This window comes from Pocillopora verrucosa, chromosome 3, assembly GCF_036669915.1.
Source record: "Pocillopora verrucosa isolate sample1 chromosome 3, ASM3666991v2, whole genome shotgun sequence".
Taxonomy (NCBI): Eukaryota; Metazoa; Cnidaria; class Anthozoa; order Scleractinia; family Pocilloporidae; genus Pocillopora; species Pocillopora verrucosa.
Window position 1 is genome coordinate 23,335,444 of NC_089314.1, and position 12,998 is coordinate 23,348,441.

Sequence of the window (12,998 nt, forward strand, 5' to 3'; positions counted from 1 at the left end):
TTCTCCTTCCTAAATCATGGCATTTGAGTGATAGATGACCAAACAATGAGAATATGCAGATAACCATCCAATATCCAATGAATGGGTCCTGTCCTGGGGCTGCAGAAAATTCTCCGTTTCCTTTTAAACTTTTCCTTTACCAATTGATTTCAGAAGCAAAAGGAAAAGTTATAATTGAGTCTGAAAATTTAAGCTGGCTGGATTTTCGAATTCCTCTAGCCCTTTCAAGTTGAGATATACTTCATGGCAGTGGTTTAGGTTTTAGAACAGCCCATTTTCGATTTTTTGCAACCGATGAGGGAGGTGGGAAGGAATTCCTGGCAGCTTTCTTGAACCTCTTGATTTACATCAATAAGGGAAGGTACGTCTTTTCTTGGGAGGGGGGGGAGGGGTCGGGGCCTCAGAGGGGTGGGTCATCAGTGAAAGTGAGTACCAAAAGGGGAGGGTCATACCTCTTTGTAGGCTATTCAAAGGGAAGGGTCACACACCTTTCCCATAATTTTTTAACGAGGATTTTTGTGATGTTGCTTTCCATTTTTCTTACAGATTTAGTTTTTCTTTTCATCTACTTTGATTTAATTTTGTGTTTTACTTTCGGTTCTTGGTTACATTTCTACATGTATATTATGCCATGGCACATAGTTTTCTCGGAGGACTCGGGTCCTTTTCCGTCCGTATCGAGACGTATTAGACTCAGGTATCATTCTTTCGCTCCTGTTGACTATCCACTGCCTGATCTCCTGAATCATTTAGTTCTGAAGATTTACTACTAGATCCAACAATCCGCTTTATCTTGTCACAGTCACTGTTAGACTCTGAATTTGAACCAGAGGCTGGCTAAATGTTGTTCTGACTGTCCTGCACCGTAGAAGTCAAAATCTTACTGCCAATATGTGCCTTCACCACCCTCACTTTCTCATCTTTCTTTCCTTTCAATACAATATTGTGGTGATTAATATAAAGTTCAAGTTCACCTACTCAAAGGGATGACAACTGGTTTCTGTGATAGTCAGAAACCAATTGTTAGGGATGACAACTGATTTCTGTCATTATCTGTTCGCCGCTTATCTTTTCTTATTTCAATGTCAGTTAGATGCTCAATATAATCTGCAACAAGCTTTTCTGAAACAATATATTTTTCAGAAAACTCTTTGATTGCCCTTTTATTCCCTGCTTTGAGCTTACCCTCTTGAAACATCTATTTTATTTGAGTTCGAGGCTGATAATCATCAGGTTTGCGGCCACTCGTAGGTGTTTTCGCACTTGGTAGGTAGTGAAAGTTGGGAAGTTTGCTGTAATCGGGATAGGGTCGTGCAGTTGGTTTAGCTGGAGAAGGACTTACGTGGTCTCAAAGTTTATACTTCCATATTCAAACTTCAGCTGTAAAACGTAAATATCCCGCACTGATTGTTCGCATTTTCATGTTTCCAGCTCGCACACATTCAATATCGAGATATATTTATATTCAAATATTTAGCGTTCACAAGCGAAATGTTCTGAGGTTTCTACCACAGGGAACATACCATGTAGTAGTGAGGGGAGGGTCGCGCTTTTGTCTGTCACCTAAAGGTGGGGGGGGGGGGGGGGTCAGGAGTTTTTTCTATTAAAACGCAAGGGAGGGCCAACGCTTTTTTGGAAAAAATACCAAAATTCCCCAGCCCAAAAACGTACCTTCCCTAATGAGCCACTCCATTTCGTCAACTGAACAAATATTCGCAGAACTCCTTTAAGTAAATCCATGTAACGTTCACCCCTCCATTATGGGGCGCGATCATCTACGTTCAGGCACCAAGCGTCTTCAGGCGTTTTTCCGACCGCGGTAAGGTTTGAGACGAGTCGGGGAGAGGTTTGCTTGGGGTCTGGCAATGACTGCAAATCAGTGCTTTCCTGCTTCAGGATATTTCATTTAGTTTTATATGACATATATATCGATAATGGATATGGACAACTGGGCCTACACAACGTGTCTTTCAAATTTCGAGAAGGCCATTGCAACTTCCTTTCTTAGCTGCTATTTGTCAGAAGAAGGCAGAACTTCAGCATGTCGATGACATTTGTGTCTGGACGACAGCGTTCAGAACCTACTCAACAAACAGTTCAATCGGTAGGTAGAAGAGCTGTTAAGCTTGTTGTAGTATTACAGTCAGGATTAACGTAAACTACAAGGCTTAAGCCTGTCATAATTTTTCATTGATAGCATCAATTGTTGTTTACACCTGTCTGTACATTCCCTTTGATCGAAGATGTTTTTCTCGAAGGATTTAGTCTTTGTAAAATTAATTTACTCTTTCACTTGCATTGCAATATCAATGTTTTAAAAAATCGGGTTTTTCTTTAAACAAGATTACTTTTTACTTAAAACTTAAATTCGACTTTAATTACTATACATCTTCCCTATTAAAATAAGATGCTTTCAGCAATTTTCTGAATAGCTTAGGGAGCTCGTAATGGTTACTTCGTCTCAAAGAAATGATAAACGTCTTCATTCTGTGCAATTATGGGAGATATGTGACACGATCTCTTTGTGTAAACAAAACTTGTGACGATACTGTAGATCGGTGAAAGTTGAAGGACGTTTACGAAACCTTGTGTTGTATCTAGAAGGTACGGTAAGTAATACATCCCATCGTGTGGTCTACGGTCATGCGAGGGTTATTAATATTCTGGGATATGTCTTTTTTCACTCTTATGTCATGAACACTCAACTGTGAACAACCTGTTTCAGAAATGTTCAAATCAAGTCTCTCCATTGCCTCTTTTGTGAGTGAATATCAGTCTGAATATAAGTGTCTGATCTCATGCACCATAATTTTTGTCTTTCAGCTTCTAGATGAGAATTCACAACTTATTCAGGTAAATAGGTGTACATACATGTGTCTGTTTTAGTTCAGTTCATATCCCAGCAAACCAGTTTACTTTTGCATGGCTTTCATTACAGTTATGGGAAGGTGCTCATGACTAATTGCCTGGGGTGCTTATGTATGGAATCTGAGTTTAAGAGAAGGGCTTAATCATTAAGGGAAGAGGAGTTTATTCGGAGAGTTAGAGTTATGTAGTTTGCCTTAAAAATCCAAGTTAATGTAGCTGGCCTATAAAAACTTGATAATGATCTTGTCCTCCATGGAAGTTTTACAGCATTTAGTCAAGGTTTAAAAATGAGAGAAACATTCATAGAAGACTTGTTGCATATACATGTACAGGTGCTTTGTAAGTATGTGAGGTTATTAACCAAAAGAGTGGGAAGAAAGCAATCTGATCTGCCTTCTGAACAATTTGCTGTTAGTTGGCAGATCCAATTTTAAACAAATTATAATAGCAGCAAAATTAAAATGGTGCTGTTAAAAAATGTCTAATGTTTTAAGTGAGGAGACAGTACTTATTTGAGGAAATTAATTTATTTTAATTCTTGGGAAGGGATGGGGTGTTCAATCAAATATGCTATTGGTGTATACATCAGTTTGTTGCAATAAATGTAACACTGCTATACAAGAACATTTTGGTTAGTATTCACCATTACAAATTGTCTATCCCTTCTGTAGGCTATTGTTGATTATCAGAGTAAAGGGAAAGCATATGAGTGCACACAGTAAGTAGTATCACTTTACAGGGATTTTGTTCATTAAAAAAAATGTTAAGTCTGTGCTCAAGCTGAGTGACTCATCCGGCATGAGTTAATTCCAGTATTTGAAGCACAGAATGACTAGAATTATTACCACACCCCCCTGAATGGGACACTAGTCCATACCAAGGTTACCCCCTCCACCTCCAGCATTTTATCAAGCTTTCCTGACAACTTGCCATGGTCTCTGCCACATTTCATTCAGGAGTTACTCGTTTTACTTTCCTTCTAGATGCATGAAATTATCTGATCATTTTGTTTGTTGCTTTTCTTTGTTTGTTTCCAGATACCAGCAACTTTTGCATCGTAATCTGGTGTACTTGGCAACATTAGCTGACTCCACTCAAAGTATGCAGAACACAATCCCAGTACGTGAATCATTAGTGAAATGGCTTAACTGGGCAGCATTAGAATTTTAAGAATTTTGAATCGTTGTGGATTTTGCTGAACACAAAAATTTTCCCACCAAAAAAGTCTTGCAAACTTTATGGCCCAAAAAATGTTTCTACCTTCAGTCAAATGAAAAATATTAAGTGAAAATAAATGTCAGCCCTTCAAATTTGATAATGTTACTTTCCAAGTTAGGAGAGTCCTTTTTGAAATTTGGAACAAATTCATGGAAATTTACTAAAAAATGTTGTCTCTGCAAAAAAAAAAAAAAAAAAAAAAAAAAAAGAAGGATAAATACTCTGATTGATTGTCACTTTCATTTTATATGGGTGTTAACCCTCCATCATTGGTTATGAAAACAAAGGTGTTAGGTCAATAGAGTACAAAACCTGTTTAAAGTTGCATCACTAAAGTACCAGGATCAGTTTTCAGAATCTTTATCTCTTTCATTCTGAGAGCAGTGGAACACAGTTAGAAATTCTGATTGTAGCTGTTAGTCTCCCCTGCATGTTGGTTGTAACATTACATTCCCTTGCTCATGGACATTCTGTCAACAGGCTCCTGGCTCTCAGAGTAGTTCCAATAGACCCCCAGCATCTGCAACACCACCATCTGGGGGTGGTATGCACGGCCTTCCTGATATGACACCAAACTCTGGTACATCCTCAGACATGATGCCAACTTCAGGAGGATTGAATGCTGGAATGCCCTCAGGAATGAATGACCCAATGAAATCCAACATACCCCCACAACTGGGAGGAATGAGTGGTCCTACCACTGCAGGATATGGTGCCAGTTCAGTTGGTGGGATGGGACAGTCAACCTCATCTCCTCCTCAACTTCAGCATCCACCCATGACAGCACAGAGTCACATGGGTTACCCGAATCCCTCTCAAAGCCAACAGAGTCGACCGGTAGCTCCACCCACCATGTCGGGACCCATGGGAAATTTACCTCCACAGGTTCCACCCATTCAGTCTCATGCTCCTCCAGCTATGGGTCAACACATGATGTCACAGAATCAACCACAGTCTCAACAATACATAATGCAACAGAGGCAGATGCAATTCAGACAAGGTGCACCGCAACAGGTAACCCAACTTTTCCAAGTCTTGTGTTGCAATTGTGTTTTTTCTTTCTTCATACTTTACTTCCCTTATTTGTGTTTCTCCTCACTTGAAAATTAATGGTTTAACCAATTTATTTATCCCCTTTGAAATGTTTTTTTTGCAGACAAATAACACTGTTAGATAAAATGATGATCATTATCATCAAAAATTATATCAAATTACCCTAAAATTTTAGACATAGGAGAATAATGGTGATATCACTATTGTTGTGTCGTGCATGTAGATGCCTCAGCAACAACAGTCGCTTTCACACAGTCACCCTGGATATGGGCCACCTAGCTCAGGAGGTTTGCCATCAACTGGTATGATGCCAGGGTATCCCTCACAGCAGCAAACACAAAGATTCAATCCTTACAGACAGCCTCCTCAGCAACAAGGCTTGTCACACATGCCATACCCAACCCAGCAACAGCCAGGACAGTCAGTTATGGGTCAGCAACCACCAATGGGTCAGACACCTGTGGGACAGTCACCCATGCAACAGCCACCACTTGTATAACGTGACTTGTCACAAGTCTGTAATGTGACACAATTTGTTACAAGATCATGTGACTGAAATAGTTACAAATTTATGTTGCAAACATGGTTGTGGAAGTGTTACACCCAGTTTGATAAGATCTGGATCAGAAGTACCACTGCCCTCATGACATATGTTCTAGCTCTGCAAGTGTATCCAGCCACAACACATCATCTGAATGTCTACATGAGGTTCTTTAGAAGACTCTCTCAGGGAGATATATCCTATGCTAGCATCAAACTGACTCTATTAAGAAGATAAGGTCGTTTTATTTATCAGAAATTACGTGGAAATTATAAATCTTTCTTGTCAAATGCTTTCTATAACCTCTCCCCTTCACTTTCACCACCTGCCCTTGTAATGTGGTTCAGAAAGTACCCTTGTTGAAAGAAATGCTTTGGTATTTACAAGCCTGGGTTAATAGGTCACATTGTATATTTAAAACTTCCTGTAAATAATATTTAGATTTCATGGTTTACTTCAATACGGTAAGTTGTGTTTTGTTTGCACAAAGGCAAGGTATACAAGAATTAGCAGAAATTTTTCTTTTAAGAATTTGAGATATTTAATCTTGTAGGAACAAAGGTTTGTCACCAGAGATGCTGAAATCTATTTTGGGAATAATTTTTGCAATTTTCTGTTTAAGCAGAAAATGAAGATGGTAAAAGCGAAATTTTTCTAGAGTCCAACTTCAGGTTAACAGGAGGACTAATAAGTAATTATTTGAAGTTGAGCTTGATATCATGAATGATTAATGCCAAGGTTGGAGTTATTGTGCTCAAACCAAAGGCTTGGGCAGATAACACAGACACAAGGTTTGATAATTCATGATATCATGCAAAAACAGAATTCAGTAATTGTTTTATTATACATTTTTAAACAATTTGCAAAAGAAGACACCTCTCTCCAAGTTGGCAAAAGTTTGAGAATGCTACAGATGAGGAGCTTGGAAATTAGTCAGACTTTGAACTTGACATGATATCTACAGATATTGGGTTATTATGTTAACTTCATGTGCTGTTGTATATTGACTGTATGCTCTCAACCAATCAGAGTTTTCCCAGTAAGTCTAGTGTATAATAACCAAGACCATCAGTTGAGTATTGTGTGGAAAAGGTTTGGTGACAGGATCTGGACTGAATGAAAACATAATGGTGTTGTCATGGGCAACCATCCTTGTTTCTAATGGTAACCGAGTCTCATATTGTATCCCAAGAGCCACACGTCAACAATGACCCAAAAGAACTGACATTGCCAGTGGAAACTGAGCCATTTGCTTGTTACAAACAGATTTAACATCAAATCATGATCACTAAACTTCTGTTGTCTCTCTCAATTGAAAATCATAGTTGTAGTAAGAGTGGAAATAAAAGAATACAAGTTGACATTTGACTTCCATGCCAAGTTTTTGTCAGGCTGAAAGTAGTTATTTAATCGGGCATGTCAATTTCTGAATCTAATCTATGTACACCAAGTAAAGTTTAGAGACCCAGGCACTCAAAACTACTGAAACAGTGAAATGGAAAACTCAGAGTTTGGTTTAGTGTGGTTGAACATGAATGGGGTGAAATGTCACAAATAAATTTTTGTGAAATCTACTTGGATAAATTATATACTGCACTTGGCTTAAGTGCAGGGGCATTTACAACCAATAGCCCTGCAAAAGCCTGGTACTTGAAACCATCTTTAGTCCAACTTTATCAGAGCAAGAAAACCAGGAGTTTGATAGTCATTCTTTTTGTCTTAAGGAGCCATGTTTGTAGGATGGAAGATTACAACAGTTGTGAAACAAAGATTCTCTACTTCACAAACCATTGCAGTCCTCAAGTAACCATTTTCACAAGAAAATGCTAGAAAATAAATTGTCACAGCCACAATTGAACAAGCAATTGGAAATTGTTCATTTTTTTATTTTGTTCCTTTAATGTTCAAATATTTTTAGAAATGCTTGAAGACTCACTTTATTGAAGATTCTTCCCCAGAGAAAAAAACCTTTTAAATTAAATTAAATCATTGTTAAACACCCCTACATTGTATGTGTTGATAATAGTTAACTACTTTAAAGTTCACAACATTTGTGCAAATGAAGAAATTCAAAAGGAAATACCGCAAAGAAACCATGAATTGCTTAAATGTATGTGTGTAGAAAAATTATACCACTTGTAAACCATTACATCTGTGATAAATATTTAGTCCATGGGTACCCAAAACATATTATTCCCAAACATTTTTATTAGTATAAGCATTAATAGCAAGGTGAAAATAACAATTTCTGTTTGTTAAAGAGGGTCACTTTGTGACACAGCTGTGAAATGCAAACATAACTTTAATGCATGACATATCTTCTGACATTTATTGTATACACGAAGCCAATAATGATACAATAATATTATGTCTTAGAAATACAGCATGTACAAAATTATGAAAGAGCCATGTACAGCTATGCATTCATGGTATTTTCTTGTCAAAGAATATCATTCAGCAACTGGACATTTCCACAAAACTGATCCCTGACTGCAAAGAGCTAAGATTAACCACAACACTACAAACAATAAAGTCTGTGGTCAGACCACAATTAGTCATTCCATGACTCAAAAAAAAAAAAAGAAAAAAAGAAAGAAAAAAAGAAACCCAAGTAAATAAGAGACAGAAAACCAGAAAATTTTTTCAAATTAATTATCAGTGGCTTCATGCTTTGGCAGCTGCTTCACCATCTCCTCCCTGGAAACAAAGACATGACAAGAAGAATTAAATAAATTTCCACAACTATATCACTGCTTTACCACTGTAGATTTCCACTGCCCTTTCTAAGACAAGACATCTTCCAACAGAAGATTGTAAAAGTTTTGGTTCTGCATTTGTTTTTTTTCACAGCCAAGGTTTTCCACCCCAAAATTTATAATCGGTCAACATCCTGCTGCTATGTATAGTAACTTTAACAACTTTGTTAATCAAACAACCTCATTACAAAAATAAAATCATATTTCTCTCTCTGAACAAAAACCAAGACAATTTCCTACCATAGCTGGTCCATTGGGTAGATTTCTTGGTAATTTGTCATTACCATTAATGGGTTGATCTACATAGGACCTTGAGCGGTCACCTCTGGAACCACCACGCCCACCACGCCAGCCTCCACGTCCTCCTTGACTACTGCCATCATGTCCTTGATACCTATTTCCACCTCTGCCACCTCTGTAACCTCCTCGACCTCTCCCTCTTCCTCTCCCTCGACCTCCACGTCGCATGCCACCAGTTACTCCAAAGGTCTCCATGTTTACTTTACGTTCTTGCTGCCATGAAGGGTGAGCCCTGAGAAAAGAAATCAATTTTAAAAATAGCTGATTAACACTCCATTTCACAATTGTTACCTGTCAATTGTAAACCCATGCAGCATGCACAAGTTGAACAAGGACCACTGCAAGAGAGGTGTGGTAAAGTTTAAAAAAATGAAAGACAATACCGTCTATTTCTGTTTCTGTCCTTTGCCTCACAGGAAATACTGTCAAAGAAGGATTTGGAACTATCATAATAATTGAGAGGGCTTGAAGGTTGAGCATCACTAGCATAATTTTCAGGTGCACTGATTGCTTCACTTTCATCCTAGAAATAAGAACTCATCATTAGTCACACAGTCAGTGTTTAGCTTAGTCAGAAAAATTACTTTGTAGACACATTAAGAACTCTTGGGGTTTTAACAAGGTACAGTGGTAAGGAGAGCATTCCAACCTGATCACACTTCCCTTCCAGTTGAAGATTTACTCTAATCAGTGTGCAAAAGCAAGGTCTTTTCTATTTTTTTTTTTTTTTAAGGTAGAAGTTTGGCAAATGCTGTTACTCAAATATAAATTTTGTAGTGGACTAGTACAATTTCAACAACAAAACTGATACCTATCATAATTAGTTATTTAGTCTAGAACATAGGTAGTCACTCCCTCGCATAAAAGCAATAAACAAATCATTTCCAACTACGGCCTACTCAAGAGGTTCAACCACATAGCAAAGGACTGTCAAAACGTATCCTCAATAAACCTTTTAGACAGAAAAAGTAGTAGCTCTTTAAGGTTCAGCATCTTTAAGATCCACTATTCATATGCAAAGAGTTTTTAGCCAACAAACATCATTCTTATAATCAAAATTAATTTATGCCTACAGGCAAGTGCAGATAAGTGTAACTCATTACCTCGTCTTTCAACCTGAGGTTTTCGTAGAGCTTCTGCTGTAGTTCCTCCTCAATTTCTTCTTTATTGAACTTAGCATTTGAACTCTCAAAATCAAACTCGCCCTCAAATTTAACAGGACCACCAACTGTTCGTGGTTTGTTGACTCTTGGACCAGATCCTCTTCTTCCCTGTGGACGACGATTACCCACTAGAAAAAACAATTTGGTATAGAGTGAGATTGGGAATACTGCAAATAGAATTACGGTCAAGTCACAACGGTTCAACTCGCCAATGCCAACTCACCAAGAAGAAGTTAGAAGTTAAACATATAGAAAAGTTAAATATCTTTAGTAAAAAACAATTTTTTTTCCTTCAACAAAGTTTATAAGGATCTCATTCAGAACTTCTAGTTGTAATTTTTAAACAGTTGTTACAGGGTTTAAATTAATTTTTGTTTTAGAAGCAGTTTTAAGTTCTGGAATCAAAGTGAGACACTTTTGACACAAAACTATTTTCCTCTATGACAACTTTGTCCTTTTCTTTGTGGTTGTCGGAGTAACCTTCAGAAATGATAACTGGCCATATAGCTTACTTCAAAACAAGCCTGGTGGTAAACACAACTCTGTATTATGCAATTTTTTCCTTTACTTTTTTTTAGGTTTGATGATTCTAATTTTACATCTAGAGCCCTGTCGCTTATAAAACTTCAAAATTGTCAGCGTACTCTCAAATTTTACTGACTTGAAATTCATGATCATGCCATGGCTGTGAACCCCATTGATATGCTTGTTAAATCACAAGAATCTCCACTCATTTAATACGTTTGGCAAAGACCAAAATTAATGAAAAGAAATTTACTAATGACATTCAATGCGAGATTATTCACTGAAACCACAGTTAACTAAGTGAGGTGAAAAATAGAGTCTTTAAGACAAGCATGAAATTATTCCGGCTATATGAAAGTATCATCATCACTAAGTTAAGTGCAAACAAGTTTCATTGTAAAATCATTAAAATATCATGTTTCCCAGACCTTGTTTCTGTTTCTGAGGTTCAGTGGACTGGGTTTCCTCCGTGGGGTCTTTATTAAAAGTTTCCTCATCTACTACCTCTTGTTTCTTCTTCTTCTCTTGAGATGCAGCTGTTTTGTCTACTGAGCCTCTTCTTGACGATGGTCTAGACGATGGTTTCTTCTTAGCCTGAACTGTTTGAGTTCCTTGCTGAGCTGTGCTTTTATCATGAGCTGTATCCCCCCTTTTATCCTCTGTTTTAGAAGTGGATACCACAGGTGTTACAGTTTCTGGAGATGGTGTATGACTGCGAGACAAAGGTACAGGTTGAACTGTTGGTGGTGTGGGTATCCTTGGAGGCATCATAGGACCAGGTGGCATCATTGCTGGATGTGGTGGAATGGGGCCTGGCATTGGTCTGTGGTGTGGTGTGTAACCGCCATATGGCGAACCAAATGGAGGATATGTGGTTGGATGAGGTGGGAATGATACAGGAGCAGGGAAATGAGAATAGCCAGGAGTTGGAACTCTTGAACTACCAGACTAGCAAAACAATCAAAATGGAAATAAAAAGTAAAAATTTAAATTAACATTCTAAATGGTAGGAAAAGGAAAATGGAGAGAGTGATTGTTCATTACACATTGCCCTGACAAGGGGCTAATGGTGTTATAGTGGTCTACTTATCTTAACTGATTTAATAACCAGGTATGTGTATATTTTGCCCATAAGCAAATATCAGTTTTTAAAGTTTAAATTTTTTTTCCAAAACAATCTTTTATTTAATGTCTGATTTTTAAAATTCTTCTGCTGTTCATGGTAGCACACTCCAAGAGAAGGATTGTGACTCTAATTATGATCAAAAACCAAAAAACAAAACAATTCTACAAGCTTATCACAAATTCCAGGATATAACCCTGGTTGTCATATCTGATCAATTTCATATTAAATAGTAAATTTCTTTTGTATATGAGCTGGTTATAAACTACCTAGTTTGCATTTCGGCTTTGAAACCTCCATGTTTTTACTTACCAAGACATTTACCAAATGTTTTGCTTCTCAATGAATTTGAGTTATTCAATTTGTTTTCAAATCCTAAGATACTACTGAATTGAACTCCACTCGCTCATTCTGTTTGCTTCCACATCCATATTTTTGGTTTAGTAAACATTACGTCTTGTCTCGTTTGCTAGATATTCCAAAATTTTTTCTCGCTTTCGATATGACTAGGTGTAACTTAACAGTTCTGTAGCTTGCCCAGTGCCTATATTACGTTTAATTCAATCGATGGAATCATTTCGACTAGCACAAGTTCTTAATTTTTTTTTTTTAAAGAATACAAGTCTTGTCACGTAATTATATTTTTTCACACGTACAATGTAAATATGGCGTTCATGAGTGGACTTATCTGGGCATAACAAGCTCAACCCATTAAAGCCATGACAAACTTTGTGACCTGAGTACGATTTAAAATCATGTTGACTTAAGCATTTATTTTACTGTCTCTTTCAAGCCGGAACTGAAAGTGAAATGAATTGTTGTTGTCAAACAACTTATTTCCGTCACTTGACTTAAAACAAAGAATTCGCTGCGAATTCGAGCTGTAACTACACATTACATAGGCTTCCTGCATGACATACCTGGACAATGGCTGGGTCCTGAGGTAAATGCGACTCAGCACTTATTACAGTTAGATCTTTGATGTCCTGTCCTCGAAAAACAATGTACTCGTAAACCTCGTCCCTTGGAGGAACCCTTTTAGGCGCCTCTCGGTCTTCCGTTCCAAACGAACGCACTGCAAACAAAGCAAAAGGAGAGAACACGGTGAAAAAAATGTAATATCCCAACAAAAACAGAAAAACATAGACCAATGCCAGAAAACTAACCCTGTGCTAACGTCACAACAGATTCCTTGGTGTCAATGGAATACAAAATTCCCTCATATCTAATTTCTGACTTGGAAACTAAGCTTATTTTAGTGCCAAGGTATGGAGTTCCCGAAGACATTGCTGTACAGAGGAGATATAACTGAAACTATACAAAGATGGCCTAGGATGGCCGGGATTGGAGTTAGGGGTTACTGTCTGTCAGCAAAAAGCAATATGGCTGAGCCGGATGAAAGTGTTTTCCTCAAAGAAGTGTGGGAAGAGTGACGTCATTTGAAAAGACTC

General features: G+C 37.7%; 2 protein-coding genes across 2 annotated transcripts; one reads left to right on the forward strand and one right to left on the reverse strand.

The window, feature by feature from the left end:
* Window positions 1-1,949: 1,949 nt before the first annotated feature.
* Window positions 1,950-7,041, forward strand: LOC131779046 (protein SSXT-like). Its single transcript, XM_059095576.2, has 6 exons — window positions 1,950-2,104; window positions 2,824-2,853; window positions 3,540-3,586; window positions 3,906-3,987; window positions 4,567-5,100; window positions 5,363-7,041. Exons 1-6 carry the CDS (start codon window positions 2,042-2,044, stop codon window positions 5,636-5,638), a joined length of 1,032 nt encoding a protein of 343 aa, XP_058951559.2. The 5' UTR covers window positions 1,950-2,041; the 3' UTR covers window positions 5,639-7,041.
* A 507-nt stretch (window positions 7,042-7,548) lies between these two features.
* On the reverse strand, window positions 7,549-12,962 carry LOC131779045 (protein LSM14 homolog B-like). Its single transcript, XM_059095575.2, has 7 exons — window positions 12,714-12,962; window positions 12,468-12,622; window positions 10,853-11,372; window positions 9,840-10,027; window positions 9,120-9,259; window positions 8,677-8,968; window positions 7,549-8,377 (listed from the first exon to the last, which is right to left on the reverse strand). Exons 1-7 carry the CDS (start codon window positions 12,832-12,834, stop codon window positions 8,345-8,347), a joined length of 1,449 nt encoding a protein of 482 aa, XP_058951558.1. The 5' UTR covers window positions 12,835-12,962; the 3' UTR covers window positions 7,549-8,344.
* Window positions 12,963-12,998: the final 36 nt, after the last annotated feature.